The sequence below is a fragment of the Primulina tabacum genome, chromosome 15, assembly GCF_025594145.1.
Source record: "Primulina tabacum isolate GXHZ01 chromosome 15, ASM2559414v2, whole genome shotgun sequence".
Lineage (NCBI taxonomy): Eukaryota > Viridiplantae > Streptophyta > Magnoliopsida > Lamiales > Gesneriaceae > Primulina > Primulina tabacum.
Genome location: NC_134564.1, coordinates 3,819,338 through 3,836,168, shown reverse-complemented (window position 1 = coordinate 3,836,168; position 16,831 = coordinate 3,819,338). Strand labels below are relative to the sequence as shown.

The window sequence follows — 16,831 nt, the reverse complement described above, 5'->3', positions numbered from 1 at the left end:
CTTAAAATATAGTTTCAAGTCGAACAATTCGCGCTTGGGCGCAACTTCTGCGCCCCCGAGCGCGTGACAAAGCCTTCGGTCGTACCAGACGCGCCCCGAGCGCGAATTTTGTTCCACCCGGACAAGAGTCCCTCGATTTTCACAATATTTAAGGCTGATAATAATGAATTTTGAAGCAAATCCTTTGGAGGCTTCGAGAGAACAAAAGAGGAATTGATTTCTATTGTCCGAATTCACCTCGAAACGTTATCCAAACTTAAAACAAAGTATATATTCGGAATCCTCGCGTCTAGAGTTTTCTTTTAAGGTAAAATTCTTTTGGTTTCAGCAACTTTAATTATTGAAATGCTGGAATAACATGTATTAGAACTCGAGATTCATATATGCGGAAGAATAACCGACAAGAATCTAAGTTTTGAAGTCGGAATTGAATTATGTTATGATTTCGATTCGATAGGAATTTTCAAAGTTTCAAAAGATATTTGAAACTTATATTGTTGATTTTGAATGATTTTATTGATTAAAATGAATGTGTTATTGATGTAGATAGATTTTTACATTGAAATCTAAGCATACAGTGGACTGGAAACGAAGAATTAAGGTATGTTGCGACCGAGTAACATACGATATGTATCTGTATCATATGATATATGTTTGATTGATTTGATTGAGAATATGTGTCTATGTGCCTTATTTGTTGAGTTGATGTGGCATACATGACATACACGTTGAGCTATGATCCTTGGATACATATTACGATTGGATAGATTTGATTCTGGGGTTTGTGAACACGATGCTATGTTTGGCATTATGTGGCCCATAAAGCATAGTCATTAGTGGCCCCAATGATTGATTGAGATTTGGGATTTGATGATGCTTTTTCGACGCTATCATACGAGTATTCCTGATTGAGGCCGATGTGCCAGTTCGAGCATTGATTTGATAGCGATTCGATTGATTCTGATATATGCTCAGTGGATGAGCATTTGACCTGATACCTCCACGACATACATGCATTGCATATCATATATCATTGTTTAGATACTTGTGGTATATATTGTGGTTGTTTCAGACTGAGCTTTGCTCACCCCATAGGGGGCTGTTGTTGTCTTTGTATGTAGACAGTGACAGGTACTCCAGGATATCAGGAGATTGGATATGGTACTTCTGGAGGGAGTCATAGTTTTGAGCTGAGGTTTAGTGGTGTTCTCAGTATATATATATATGTATCTATATACCGGGACATGTCCAGGGGATATGAGTTTGTTTGTATGTTGTTGGTTTTGATTATGTGTTGGCATATTTTATGATGTGAGATGAAATACTATTTTTAGTATTCAAATAATATATTTTGAGATCATTGTAAAGAAAATTTAAACTCATTTTCCGCTGTAATTAATTAACTCTAATCAAATTGCATTGTAATAACGATTAGGAGTTAAGGGTCCCGCATATATTCTATGGTATAACTTCCCACTTTGTTAGTAAAACTAAAATGGATGGTTGTACGACCGGAACCATTGATTTGAGAATATCGAGCTCATTTGATATCCATGTCCGAAATTGAGATGGTGTCTCGAATTCGAGACTCAATTATAACCAATACCTTTTTTTAAATAAAAAAAAACATCTAAGTTAGTTTTGGAATTGAACTCCTATACATGACCATACTTTTTTCCACCAAGTACCGTAAACATGAAAAGTAAATTCCCTTTGTGATTAGCATTCCTTTTTGTTATTGTGACTTGAGGGGACTAGGCCATGCAAAACAATACCTAAAATTAGCTTATTTCTTGAATCATTCCTTTATACTTTTTTGTTTTGACATTTAAACTTTCACTTCTTTTGATGTCCAAAAGCTAATTGCTAATGTAAAAAAGCCCTTTCCACCACTTTTTAGCTTTACTAATCTAATGTAACTAATGTATATTTTCGAATGGCTTATTCACGAGGAATGAGGATGAAATAAAAATCAGTCCGATTTTCCGAACATACGAAAATAGATTTCTCCATGCTACACGGGGTGAAAATCGTGAGCACTAGAAGATCACGAGTCTTTGAATTCCCATAACACTCGTGAATCTGTTACTATCTGAACGAAATAAATTTATGAGATAATCGGGGTGAAATTTATTTGGTGGAGGATAGGAATTTCAAATATATTGCATATTGTCCTCCTATGTGTTAAAATTATTGCATGTATATTTCAATATTTTCAAAATGTTGGAGCCATACTTTCAAAATGCTTCCGAATGATTTACTTCTTTTAATTAAATGTTTTTCAAGGTGGGGCTGCCTTTGTATGACAAGCAAGTGATTTTAGAAGCAAGTAGACGTTTTTATGTTGATTTGGAAGTCAATAACATTTTAGCACGTGTGGATTTATCATTAATCAATGGAAAACAATATTCTATTGTGGAAATTACTAAAAATAAAAAAAAATACTTAATAATGGATTTCACGATTAAAGTGATCAAAATCTCCTGATTTATATATGAAAAAGTTTTTCGTGAGACAGTCTGATGGATTTTTATTCGTGAGACGAGTTGAACTGACACATAATTATCATAAAAATAATATTTTTGACTTAAAAAATGACATTTTTAATGAGTTGAATCGTATCGAATCGAAAATCCATTTTACAAACTTGATTCATAGCACGGTTTCGCAAGAATTTATGTTTGTATGTTACATAAAAATAGTAAAAAACGATTTGAAAATATTATGCTTTATTTAAAAGATCCCAATGGCAGAAAATGGATATCAGATCAACTAAATAAGATAGACAATAAAGGGGGTAAATTTAATTTTTATTTTATCTTTTTTTTAAAAAAAAATGGGAAGAATGTAAAAGCAATAAATCCAGTACGAACATTGCATTGCCAGGCCAATGTCATCGTCCACGACATAAGTTCCTTGATTTGATTCGAGAAAATCAGAAATCGTTTGCTGAGGTCTCTTGTTTTCACAAAATTAATGTTTCTTGGAGCTTTCTTACATCGGAAATCGTTTCCGTAAAGGGACTCGTCAATTTCTGTCGGAATATCTGCCTCCTCCATTTAATGCTGTATCAGCAGTGGTCTGAGTCTGGTTCCACTGTGGAGAATTTTATACTCCAAAGAATCTGTATTTAATGCTTTGATGAATCTAAAAACCAGTTGAAATTAAATGCAGGTTGAATTTGCTGCGTTTTAGGTTCTGAGAGGTATTGTTATTGTTTTTTGCCCTTTCCTTTTCATGCACATTCTTGTTTCCATTTGCTGATTGTTCTTGCTATGTAGATTGGTAAAAAGTTTTAAAGGGATTGTTTTCTAAAATGGGAAAGTGGGTCGAAGTTTTTATTGTCAATAACGTAATTTTGGAGACTATTAAGGCGTGATATTTGAGATTTTCTGTATTTAGGAACTCTTTTGATATTGCATAGGGATAAATAAAGTTTTACTTGGCAAGACTTCAACTTCTTTGCAAAGGTTAAATACTTTGATTATGGGAAATCTGAAGAACTTTGAACGCAAGAAGAGACAGTTATTCCCGGGGGAGGCCCAAAATCTGTTGATAGAAGAGGTAAATTTCGTCGGCGGATCATGTTTGTTTGCTATTTTTCCCTTTGATCTTTCAAGTAAATTCAATATATGAATGATTTATGTTTTGGGAAAACACGATGATGTGGAAAATCATACGGGAGACCGATAACTGAAATCTGCTTTATGCAGAAATAAATCTTAATGCTGTGTTTAATATATGAACATATTAAGCCAAGAAAAATGAAAAAAAATGTTGTTTTTTTTTGGGGGTAGATATTACAGCTTCAGAAACAACTAGAAAGCCAAACTGCCGTTCGATCTGCACTTGAGAAGGCTATGAATTGCCAGCCTCTGTTAGATGATCCTGCATATAAATCACTTTCCCAGGTTCTGTTCTTGATTTTTACCATCAAAATATTTATGTTCTCTCTCAAATTCTCACAGGTTCCCTCCTTTTTTGATGTCCAGCCAGCTGAGAATCTCATTAAAGAAATCGCCCTTTTGGAAATGGAAGTGGTGTACTTGGAGAAGTATCTTCTAGCTATGTATAGGCGAAATTTCGCCAAAAGGGTATCTTCCTTACCTACGGTGGAAGAACAACAGAAAACCGATTCAAGAACAAATGGTTACATGGTTCTTGAACTGCCAAGAACCAATTTAGGATCGGCGAGTGAAGACTCATTCATTAGATGCATCAAATATGCGAAAAATGACAATCCAGGAGGCGATACACGTTTGAAATGTGATGATATTTTGGGAGCAGAGACTCTTGTTGATAGTGGCATTGACAGAAGCCATTCTTCATTATCTCAGTATTCAGCTTCTTCCTTTAGAACCTCACCTCCATTTGAAGTTCTTGCCGAAGCCGTTGACTCTTATCATTCCTTGCCTCTGTCGATGCTAGAGGTAATTAATATTTGATTCTCAGGAAAACATCGGTTATGATCTTACCTATTCTTAGTACTTACTCGGGCAATATTTCGTTGCGAATTTTGATTCAATATGTGTACGAATCTGATGTTCCTGTGTCGTTTCACCAGCGGGCACAAGACTCGACTTCAAATGCTTGTTTGGCAGAGTTTCTCGGCTCAAGGTTTCCCAACCGTGTTCTTGAAACGCCCAACTGGATTTCTGAGGAGATCATAAATTGCATCTCAACAATATACTGCCACCTTTCTGATCCTCCTTTGTTCAATCAAGGATCAAATTCTAGCCCACATACATCGCCACCGAGTAAATTATCTTCACAAGGACAACATCACTTGAGAAGCTTATCATGTGAAGAAAATCCATCTTCTAATTCGTGGATGAACAATCCTTTCCAAGTTGAAACATCCAAAGATTTTAGTGGATCTTTCCGCTCCATCATCGAGGTACAAGGCATTGTTCGAGAGCCCCAGAGGCTAAATTCTGTTGAAGTCTTGCTGCAAAAGTTCAGGTACTTCAAATCCTTTAGATTTTGTTTTTTTGGAGTCTGCAGCCGTCTATGTTGGCCATCAAATATTCGAGTTGCGCTGATTGTTTTCTTTATATCGCGACAATCATTTGGTCTTACACAATGTTTGTTTTGCTTCGTAATGTTTTTACTACTCTTTTCAGGTTTCTCATTTCTAGGTTGGCAACAGTCGATCCCGGAAAACTAAAATTCGAAGAGAAATTAGCATTCTGGATCAACGTTCACAACGCTATAGTAATGCATGTAAGGATTTAACAACCGAACGGTTGACCAAAAATTCAATCGAGCAGACAAATGTTCTTATCTGTTCCTTCTTATTATTGTCCTGAAACCACTAAGTTTCAGTTGTTTTAGAGATTACAATGTCTGAATCTATGGCAACTCATTTATAATTATGCAGGCATTCTTGGTTCATGGGATTCCAAGAGGAAATCAAAAGAGGATCTCTTTAGCTCTCAAGGTAGTGAATTATATTGTCACATTCCTTGATCTCCAATTCTTCAATTTTTTTTAAGGTGTTATAAATATTCTTATGGATTCAGGCTGCATATAACATAGGAGGCCACATCATTAGCGTTGACACTATTCAGAGCTCGATACTGAGATGTCGTATGCCTCGTCCTTCTCAGGTATTTCTTCAAAGTAGGGGTGCAAATGAATTGGATTCGCTTTAAGTATTATTTGATTTTGTACGCAAAATGATCGAACTAGCTCCCGAGCTGATTTTGTATTCAAAATGATCGAACAAGCTCTCGATCCAAGTCGACCTGAATTTGAGTTCAAAATAATCCATTTTTTGAGTTGCGAGTCGTTAGAAAGTGGCATTCTGTTTTTGGGTGAAGGCCTAAACGTGCAAATATTGCCAAACAATCAACTTCATGGCCTAATGGAACTACATTCCTTTCTTGCAGTGGCTTCACTCATGGTTCTTCCCAAAGACAAAGTTTAAATCCGGAGAACCTCGAAAATCGTTTTCAATAATGAATCCAGAGCCTCGGTTACATTTTGCGCTTTGCTCAGGATGCCAATCGGATCCATTAGTAAGCTGCAGCCATTTACATAAGTTTAAATTTTATGTGTTTTGGGAATACATTAATCCGCTCTGTAACTTATTCCAGGTTCGTTTATATACGCCAAAGAAAATTTTCCAGGACCTAGAAATAGCGAAAGAAGAGTACATTCGAATGAACATCAGGAAACATAAAGATCAAAGGCTGCACATAGCGAAAAACGTGGAGTATTTCGTAAAGGAAATGGGGTTATCTCCATCTGGGGTGGCAGAGATGCTTGAGCTTTCGATGCCCGATTCTCTGAGAAAGGGTTTTCAGCAAGGAAAATACTGCAAAAAGATCGATTGGATTCCTCACAATTTCGCCTTCCGTTTCCTGATATCCAATGAGTTAGTCAGGCGAGATGTGGGTGCATTCCTATGAAGAGTCATTAGGGAAGTGATTGTTTTGTGTTATATAAAACTGGATAAAATGACATGTTTGAATGATGTATGTGTTGGATCCCGGTTTTCTACACGCCGAAACGCAGCGGAAGTTTTAAAATTTTATTTATTTTGACAATCAAAATATGATTTGTTTGGGCGCTCGTATGATTTTAACAATAAACATTCATAGGATGTTTAGAAATTATACCTTTGTGAATTAAATCACTTGGCTCCAACTAGTCCGATATAAACGGATTAGCTCTTGATGAATCCCTACGAACTTTCTTCAAAAGACTCATTTTGTTACGTCTAATCAGGTCCACGACTGAATAATATGTTCCTCTTTCAAATTGCACTAGAGAATATAAAAAGAGATTTTGCGTAGGAGAGAAAATTAAGAGAGACGGCTCAAAAATTTTCCTTCAAGAGGAAGTGGCTGAATTTTTTTCTTTTGGAGGTGGGTGTCTCGAAACCTTTTTGGTGGTGGGGCTAGGTTTTTGACTTGGATACATTATTTATAGTAAATTCATACCCTAATTGCATAATTAACATTAATGAGTTTGATTTAATTAATTGGGCTAGTCTAACTAGTTTAATTAATTTAATCAAAGCCCATTAAAACTTTAATTATTTAATATGTTGGACTTGTACCCCTACAAGCCCATTAAACATATTATCCACCATATTTAATTTATTAATTAATCAACTCAACTTTTGAGCTTAATAAATTAAATACATTATAAATTCAACATTTGAATTTATTATTTAAATTATAAATTCAAGTTCTTGAATTTTTATCACCTCCAAAATTTAATATTTAATAAACCCAACATTTGAGTTTAATAAATTAAATTCTCAAATTTTATAAATTCAACTCCTTGAATTTATTCTCTCAAAATTTAATTATCATAAATTCAACTTCTTGAATTTACTATATAATATAAATTCAACTTCTTGAATTTATTCTCTCAACGGGAACAAATAATCCAGTGCTTGTGTGACCCTCAATGGTTCAGGGATACAGCTAGCCGTGGGTTCACAACTCTTTGTGATTCAGGACATAATCCTTTATTCGGGCTTACCCTAGTTAGTCCCATTCTTTTCATCAACACCTTGATCAAGAATGTCAAACTCATTTCTGATTGCACCCATCGGATCATGGTAAGAGCGTCTAGTAGCATCGCCCCATGATCCCCTAGGTATCACTGATAGTGCCTGCAAGAACCAGTCGATTATGATTAACGTACAATACGGTCCCTTCATCTCAAATATCCCGATCGAATCTGCAACCATTGGTTCATCGAGGGTTGCATATTAATTCGATAACTATGTGATAACTATAATAGTGGCATCGCGTGCACTATTATTTCATTAGATCACATAGGATATCCACACCCGTAGGTGAGCGGTGAATCCCCGACTACAATGCACTGGCTCCTATATGTGTCGCAACTATACCCAACCTCGCCACCTGATGACTCTCATGGAGCCGGTAAACGAGTCAAAGCACAGCCCTAGCATATAGAGCCTCAGTGTTGTCCTGGGTCGTAAGGACTAATGGTATACAATCATAACCACGGACTTATCCTCTCGATGAATGATAACCACTTGGAAAGTCCGAGGGAGGGTTTTTCGGTATAATCATCATATGACTACCCATCTGTATGTTTGGACATCTCTATGCCCTTACCAAGAAACGCAGTACACAACATCACAGATGCCAGTCTCGAGCTCAAGCGACCTTTATCCCTGTTTTAGGCGGCTGAATCGACTAGGAACGAATTTAGAATATGCAGTGTTTACAAATGAGTTTCAACATCGAATTACGATTCATTTGTATTAAAGCATAATCAAGGACTTTATCTATGCTGTTTGCATGGGTATACAGATAAAGTATAAAAAGACCATAAAAAAGTTAAATTATACTAAAATAAAGATTGTTTATTTCACTTGAGTCAATAAATTCCCTAGCCAACCGTTGGCTTGCAGGGCATCTACTCTAACAGTATGAATCATGAGTAGTAGCCGAGTGCCTCTGAATGCGAAAATCGCGGTCCAAGAACATCTAAGATCAGTACATGAAGACGGATTTGTGGGATGAATCTCAGAATGAGGTGTGTTCATTTCATGGCCTTAGGGTGATTCATCTGTCATTCATGTATTTTAGGTTGCAATATGCTGTCAATCTATTCAATTCACGAGCATTTCTTGTTCCTTCTTCAAGAATTATGACTTTAGTTCAGCTCACCGGAACCAAAATCCGTCTCTATGAAGCAAAGCTCAGTACACGAAGAATTTTCAAATTATAGTAGAAGGAAGTGCTGATTTTTATCTCCATAAGTTCTGATTAAATTTTTGTTCCTTTATAATTGTTATTATCTATACTATTTATTAAATTTAGACTTTTTTCTTTAAGTTTTACATTCTTTTCATTTTAAAATTTTTTAAAAAATATTTCATTCTATAATTTATTTATCATGCAAGTTATAGGAAAATTATGAAAATTATGGCACCAACTTGAAAATTCCAAAAAAAATTATATTTTATATTCTTTTCATTTTAAAATAAAAAAAAAATTATATTTCATATTATTTATTTACAGTACAAGTTATAGGAAGAGTTATGGCACTAACTTGAAAATTCCAAAAAATAAAAATAAAATTGAGTCCGACACTTAGAAATAACGTGTTGCTAAGGGAGATATTTTTGTTTGTTTGTGGTAATAGGGGATTTCTTTACGTCAAAATTCCACGATTATGAAAAGTCATGGGACTATTGATTCCCACATGTTGATGGGCTTATCTTGTTAACTACAGGGGTTTAAAATGTCATGTCATAAGCTATAAATGCTTGATGTAAGGAAACTTTGGAAAGAGACAAGTCATGTTAAAAGCAATTTCTTATCAAATTTATGGACCCAAACCTATTTTTTTATAGAGTAAGTTTCTCGTGAGACGGTCTCACGAATCTTTATCTACGAGACATGTCAACCCTACCGACATTCACAATAAAAAATAATATTTTTTCATGGATGATCCAAATAAGATATCATATCTTAAAATACGACCTGTGAGACCGTCTCACACAAGTTTGTCTTTTTTATATTAGTATGTTCTGGATAAACTTAAAAAATCAACACAGTAGTTGGTAAATTATGTCGATCAAATAAACTATATTGGACAAATCTTACATAACATACTCAAATTAAACTACATAACATACTCAAATTAAAGTGAGATGGCATGAAGTGAATGAGCCACTAACCTCTTAGTAAAACACCATGTACCCTACTATCCAAGCTACCTTTGCTTCTGCTCACACTACAAGTCTACGAGTCCAAAAAGTGGGAACATCGTTAATGATCCCTCATGTGATGAATTAATTACGAATTTTCAAAATATATTAATTAATTAATTTTGCTGCAAATTGTTTACATCATATTTGTATGTCACGGTTCTAGAAGGATAACATGGAATTTCTCGTCCAATACTAGGGGTGTTCAAATTTCGGATAAAATCGAAAAAACCGACCGAACCGTAAAATTCGTTTTTTTCGGTTCGGTTTTTTCGGTTATTTGACCGGTTTCGGTTTCGAGTTTAAATATTTTCGGTTTTCCGGTTCGGTTTTCGATTTTTTTTAAAAAAAATCCGAAATAACCGAAAAACCGAAATATAAGAGAATTTTTTGTTGTTTTTTTTTTATTGTATTGTACCCCAAACATGCCCTAACCTAAAAAATAAAAATAAAATTTAAAAACAAGTTAATAAATATTAAACTAATTTATTTAGGGATTTGAGATGACTTTTGAAGATTCATAATATCAGCCGCACGGCCCGCACAAATGAAGATGGAGAAAAAGAGCCTGTTTTGCTTTGAGCCTTCAAGAGTTCACAACTTCACATATCTCGATTGAAGAGGAAGAAGAATCGAACGTCTTGGTGCTCTCTATATTTCCCATGGTATTTTTCTATGTTAAATTTGTTTTCTTAATTTCTTTTACCGTAGATTAACTGATTAAAAAATTAATTGATGATGGATTGATGATATCTTCTTGATTAAATATGTTTATATCAGTTTTATTTTTGTCATTATTTGTTTACTTTGTCTCACATTCTCACTATCATATTACGTATATGGAATTCTATTTTTTAAGTTCATTGTATTTATTTGAATATCCTAATAGATGGCTGGAAATAATTCTGTAATTGATGAAAGTGGAGGTTCAAATGGAAATGGAAACGTGCTTATTGCTTCGCCTACAAATTCGATTCCTGTCAGTGAAAAAAGAAAAACCATGAAATCTAGATCTGTTGTTTCGGAACACTCTGAGAAATATACTGATTCTTGTGGGGCTTTTAGAGCAAAGTGTAATTATTGTGGTGTGAATTATGCAGCTGATTCAAATGCTAATGGTACATCGTCTTTGAGTAATCATTTGAAAAAATGTAAGAAAAATCCCCACAACATGGAAACCAGTCAAGCAAAAATTGGGTTTCAACAAATTTCAAAAGATCAAAGGAGTGAAGTAACAATAAACATTTGGAAATATGATCAAGAATTAAGTAGAAGAGCTTTAGCTAAGATGATCATTGTGGATGAATTACCTTTTAGTTTTGTCGAGGGTGAAGGATTTAGGTACTTTGTGACTGTGACACAACCTCAACTTCGAATCTCATCTCGTGCTACAGTGACAAGGGATTGTTTCGAACTCTTTTTGAAGAAAAACAAAAACTTAAGAATCTTTTCAAAGGTATAAATCAAAGAGTTTGTCTTACGACTGATACATGGACTTCAATACAGAAAATTAATTATATGTGTATCACTGCTCACTTTATTGACCAAGATTGGAACTTTAATAAGAAGATATTAAATTTTTGTTCCTGTATTCAGTCATAAAGGTGATGATATGGCAGTTGCGATCACAAAATGTTTGCTTGATTGGGGTTTGGATAAAGTTTTCACTATCACGGTTGATAATGCTAGTTCAAATGATGTTACTGTGAAAGAAATGTCAAAAAAACTCAGTAAATGGGGATTTAATTTGATGAACGGTCAACATCTTCACATGAGATGTGTGGCTTATATTATTAATCTCATTGTTCAAGATGGTTTGAAAGAAATTGGTGATTCTGCGAGACGTATTAGACAAGCTGTAAAATATATTAGGCAATCTCCTATGAGGATTCAAAATTTTAAGGATTGTTGTGAAATTGAAAAAATAACAAGTAAAAGACTTTGTGTTTAGATGTTGTCACTCGATGGAATTCTACCTATCTGATGTTGAAAACGGCAAAAGAATTTGAGAAAGCTTTTCTTACCTATGCTGACCATGACTTGGGATTGTTGGATTATCTTCTTGGTTATGTTTGTGAAGATGGAAAAGTTGCAGGAGCATTAACAAGTGATGATTGGGCAAATATCAGAAACATGGAGAAGTTTCTTGAATCATTTTTCAATCTTACTTTGAGGGTATCAGGGTCATTGTATGTCACTTCAAATGTTCGATTTCATGAAATTGGTGAGCTTTCTTGTGTTTTGAAAATGTTAACAGAAAGTGATGATCTTAATTTGAGAACGATGGCAAATAAGATGAAAGCTAAATTTGACAAGTATTGGGGTGCTCCAGAAAAAGATGAATAAGATGATTTTTATTGCGTGTGTGTTTGATCATCGTTTCAAATTTGATTATGTTGCTTTTGTATCTTTGAGGATGTATGGGGAAGAAAAAGGAGAGAAAATGACGGATCAAATAAAGTCATACATGATTACTTTATTTGATGAATATCAAAAGATAACTTCAAAAATATCTAAGCTAGCATCTAGTTCATCTACTTCATCTATTGACACATTGGAAGCATTGAGTATAAATTCTGGAAGCACCCATAAAGGAACTCTAATGCAACAAGAATACTTGAGACACAAGGCCAACAGTGGAAGAATAGATGCCAAAACTGAGTTAGATAAGTGAAACGTCCTGCCCTTTTTATTGCTTTAAAAGTACTAGAATTTTTTTTTAAAACACTCAATTTCGGCCATATAACTTTTCCCACCTGAAAATATTTTTATAAAATATTTTACCCTTTTAAAATAAAATACCAACCATCTAGCATTTTAAAAATCAAGTGCAATAGGCATAAATGAAATCGTCAACTATTTTGCCCAACCTAAAAAGCAATAAGTTTGAAAAGAATAGCTCATACTAAACATCTCAAAAATCTCTCAAATGCATAAATAAATAGTCTTAAAAATCTTTAACTTAAATCAGTAATCATAAAGCGTAATGCGGAAAATAGTAGCGTTGGTCCTCGGGTTGTGTGCACCTTCAGTCCAGTCAGGTCAACCGTCAAGACCTCCATCAAACTCACCTGCATCTATCACACCTAGTGAGTCTAAAAACTCAACACACCATAATTTTTATAACAAATAATACGTATAAAACCACATGCAACAGTGAAAATACTTTTAGGTAAAAATAACATTTCATGACATGCATAAATATCCTTGATCTTTTTCCTTATCATAACATAAAACATTTTTAACATGATCATAAATATTTTCCTCTTCCTTTTTCTTTTCCTTTTCCTTTTTCTTTTGTTGAATTCAGATCGTTAATTGTGACTTTCCTGATCATGCTCATGAGGGTCGATGGATCCATCTACGTATAACCACAGTACTGGGCGGCGGGGGACACCAGCAACACTCTCACCGGTCAACTGGGCCCTGGCCTATCATGATTCGAATAGAAATACGATCGTCGGGGCTCCCTCTAGGACATTTTCCCATAAATGGGCTCTCTCTGGGGCCTTTTTCCCTCACGATATTCTCATTCTTCCGTTACCACAAAACCGTTACCACATATTCGCAATGATGGAAACACGATCGTCGGGCTCCCACTGGGACCATAACCCTCACGACGTCGCCAACATTAACGAATTAGTCACAATCATTTCACATCCTTCAGCATTTTTCATTCACATCACTTTAGAAAAATCATGAATATCATTACATTTTTCCTTTTTGAAACCAAGCATGCAACATGTATTTTAAATGTCTTCTTAAATCATAAAAATCATTTAGACATTTAAAAAATCATATTTTAATCATGAACAATTCATAAACATTTAAAAATAATCGTAATTTCATAAAAACAGCATTTAGGGCACTGCCATGACCTTTACTAATTTCCCGGTGTAAAAAGACCGTTTTACCCCTGGACTCGACATTTTACGTTTTCAACTTTTTTCTTGATTTCATGACTCTAACACGTTCCAAATAATTATTTAAGCTTACGTGAATTTTTTCATAATTTTATTTGGCTTAAATGTTAGACCTTTTCAATTATCTTTTCTTAATTGTTTTAACGGTGTTTTAATCCCGAAAAATACCAAACTTTAATATAAAACTCCTAAATTCTAAATTTAGTCTTTTTATATTATTTTATCCCTTATGGACCACGACTCGACCCCCGTGAGCCGTTTTCCAATTTTTCTTCTTTTAAAACCCTATTTTGACACCTAAACTTCGACCCCGAGCCAACTTCCGATTTTCACGAGTTACCCCCGAGCCATGTTGGTCCAAAACTTGCCCAACATCATAAATTAGCCTACTAGACCCTAAGTTTACCAAGAAACCAACCCAAACCATAAAACAAAGCCCTCCCATGAGACCCCATGCTGGCCGAGAATCCTACCTTGCATGGGGTCTAAGTTTTGCACACCTAGGGACCTAGCCAACACCCCAGCACCCGAGCCAACCTCTAGTGTACCTTCTTAGTACCCTAGTGAGACACCCTAACCAAGGCCGTGACCCACGAGCCGAGCCCCCACGCCCCTGGACGCCTGCCCTCTAGCGCACACATGCTGCGCGATTCACGGGTGGGAGTCCTAGCATGGCTAGGACTCCTTCCCAGCCCATATCTCGAGTCCTAGCTTGGCTAGGACTCTAGCCCTGACCCATGACAGCCCTTGGACGAGCCCTGGCCCCAGCCAAGACCCTGCCTCACCCTACAACAAGCAGCCCGATCACTTCCCCCCATGACAGCAGGTTTCGGTTCTTCCTGTCTTGCTTCTATAGCTTTTGGTGGATCGTGTGTGTTTCTAAATCACATAAAACCTTTGTTTAGACTTAACTTGACATCATGGCAGCCCCCTAACATGCTTGTACAATTTTTGTGCAACATAAATCATGAATTCGAAACCTATAAGCATTATATTTCGAAAATTCTGGAAAAATAAGACATGTTCTTCATGCATCCTATAATCAAAGCATTAATATGATATAATGGATGAGAAAAGAAGATGTATGGCATGATTTTGCGTAGTATACGCTCGAATATGCGTTGACGACGAAGAACGGGACGCTGACGATGGCTTGGTTTGATGCTAGAACCTTCGAAAAACCCATCCAAAAAGAAGTGGGCAGCCGTGAGGTGTGTGTGTGGTGTGCTTGAAAGAGTTTCTGAATTTTGAAAAGGTGTGGCCGTGTGTTGTGTCTAGAGTGTAGGGTTTTGGGATCTTTTTAACACATTAAATACTAATTTAATTACTAAGTAGGCTTTAAGCCTATTAAGCCATAAAATTTAAGTCCATTAGTTTTAATTAGGATTAAATAAAATAATAACAAAGTTTTTCTTTAATTAAGTTGTGAATTTATTAGCCGGGTTGCCAAAAAGTTCGTATTTTAGTTGAAAACCAACACCGATAAAGTTTACGTCCCGGCGTATAAAATCACCTCAAAACCCTTTATTTTCAAAAATACTAAAAAACATCAACCTTAATTTAAATAATTAAAATTATTTTCTATTTTTCAGCTATCGGTCTCCGTTCCTCGATCGCAACTCGAATAACCTTTAAAAATTACATTTTAATGCAATCATTAAAAAATATATTTTAAACATGAAATTATGCACAACATAATTAATTAAATGCAATTAAAACATATAATTAAAATACAAAGAATTTAATAATTGCATAGCATGTGATTCGCGTAGACTTTCGAATTTTCGGGGCGTTACAATAAGTATCTTGGTGAAGAAATTGATGTTGCAAATGAAAAGTCTTGATATTTTACTTTGGTGGAAAGTTAACTCACCCAGATTTTCCTATTCTTGCTGAGATGGCTCGTGATGTGTTAGCAATTCCTATCTCTACTGTGGCATCAGAAAGTGCATTTAGTATAGGAGGACGTGTTCTTGATTCATTTAGAAGTTCATTAACTCCTAAGTTAGTGCAAACTCTTGTTTGTCTTCACGATTGGCTTAGAAAAGAATCTTCACCAGTTAAAATAGAGGAGGACTTGAATAATCTTGAACGACTTGAATCTGGTAAGATTTGGAGTATATTTATTTTATTATAATTAATTTGTTCTTTATTGATTGATGATCAATATTTTTACTTTATATAGATTTTCGTACTAACAACGAAAAAGATTCTTGTGTAACCAATGTATAGGTTCAATTCCAATAGAAGTGGTAACCGGTAAGATGAACATATTTGAAATTGTCGTTTTCTTCTTTTTTTAATTTTGTTCTTTTTCTAATAAGAGTTGTTCTCCCAGATTTGATAGATGTGGTGCTACCAGGTTGAAGAATGAAAGTAACAAAGAAGCAAAGCTGCCAAAACATGACAACATGTCTTTCATTTTCTTATAGTTGTTTTATCAATTGTAAATCTGTTGCTTTTTATTTTCCAAAGCATAACTCTGTTACCTTTTGTTTTGTTACAATTGATAGGAGAAATGATGAAACTTTTGGTGTTGATTTTAACATTTTGTTCTATTTTTGTCTTGAATTGTTAGCTTTATAAATGTGTTTTTTATCATTTAAATTGAGTGTTTCTTCTAAAATTATAAAATTATATTCTTATAAAATTAAATCCTTGAACCGAAAAAACCAAACCGAAAACACCGAACCGAATTGCGGGAACATCGAACTGAATCGAACTAAAATGGTTCGGATATCGGATTAGGCATATGTAAAACCGAAAACCGAACCGAATTGTTTAAAAACCGAACCGAACCAACCGATGAACACCCCTATCCAATACCATTTCATCTTTTCATTACATAAGGCTTTTAAAAATATTTCAACATACTTAGTGAAATGTACTATATTTATAAAAACAAGTGTCATTCTTGGTTTTAGGATGATTCTAGAGAAAGGGAGTTGGGAAGAGATAGGGATCGATGATTTAGCGTAGGCAAAAATTTGTGTGAGATGATTTCACTGGTCGTATTTTGTGAGACGAATATCTTATTTGGATCATTTATGAAAAAAAAAATATTATTTTTATGCTAAGAGTATTACTTTCTATTGTGAATATCGGTAGGGTTGAACCGTCTGACAGATAAAGATTCGTGAGACCTTCTCATAAAAGATCTACTTTGTAATGTATGAAGAAAATTTGAAGATTAACTCCC

General features: G+C 34.8%; 1 protein-coding gene and 1 long non-coding RNA gene across 4 annotated transcripts; both read left to right on the top strand.

The window, feature by feature from the left end:
* The first annotated feature begins 2,882 nt into the window (after positions 1-2,882).
* Positions 2,883-8,576, top strand: LOC142527977 (uncharacterized). 3 transcript variants are annotated; one of them, XM_075632994.1, is made up of 11 exons: positions 2,883-3,205; positions 3,425-3,564; positions 3,798-3,911; positions 3,993-4,430; positions 4,565-4,962; positions 5,124-5,223; positions 5,381-5,440; positions 5,523-5,609; positions 5,892-6,020; positions 6,099-6,496; positions 8,438-8,556. In XM_075632994.1, exons 2-10 carry the CDS (start codon positions 3,487-3,489, stop codon positions 6,411-6,413), a joined length of 1,719 nt encoding a protein of 572 aa, XP_075489109.1. In that variant the 5' UTR covers positions 2,883-3,205; positions 3,425-3,486; the 3' UTR covers positions 6,414-6,496; positions 8,438-8,556. The 3 variants fall into 3 exon arrangements, with proteins under 3 accessions (XP_075489109.1, XP_075489111.1, XP_075489110.1); XM_075632996.1 differs by having other exon boundaries at positions 3,403-3,564; XM_075632995.1 differs by having other exon boundaries at positions 2,883-3,564; positions 6,099-6,479; positions 8,422-8,576.
* A 1,338-nt stretch (positions 8,577-9,914) lies between these two features.
* LOC142528082 (uncharacterized) lies at positions 9,915-16,146 on the top strand. The gene is made up of 4 exons (XR_012815602.1): positions 9,915-10,374; positions 15,530-15,737; positions 15,818-15,891; positions 15,971-16,146. It is a non-coding gene; the product is annotated as an uncharacterized LOC142528082 (long non-coding RNA).
* Positions 16,147-16,831: the final 685 nt, after the last annotated feature.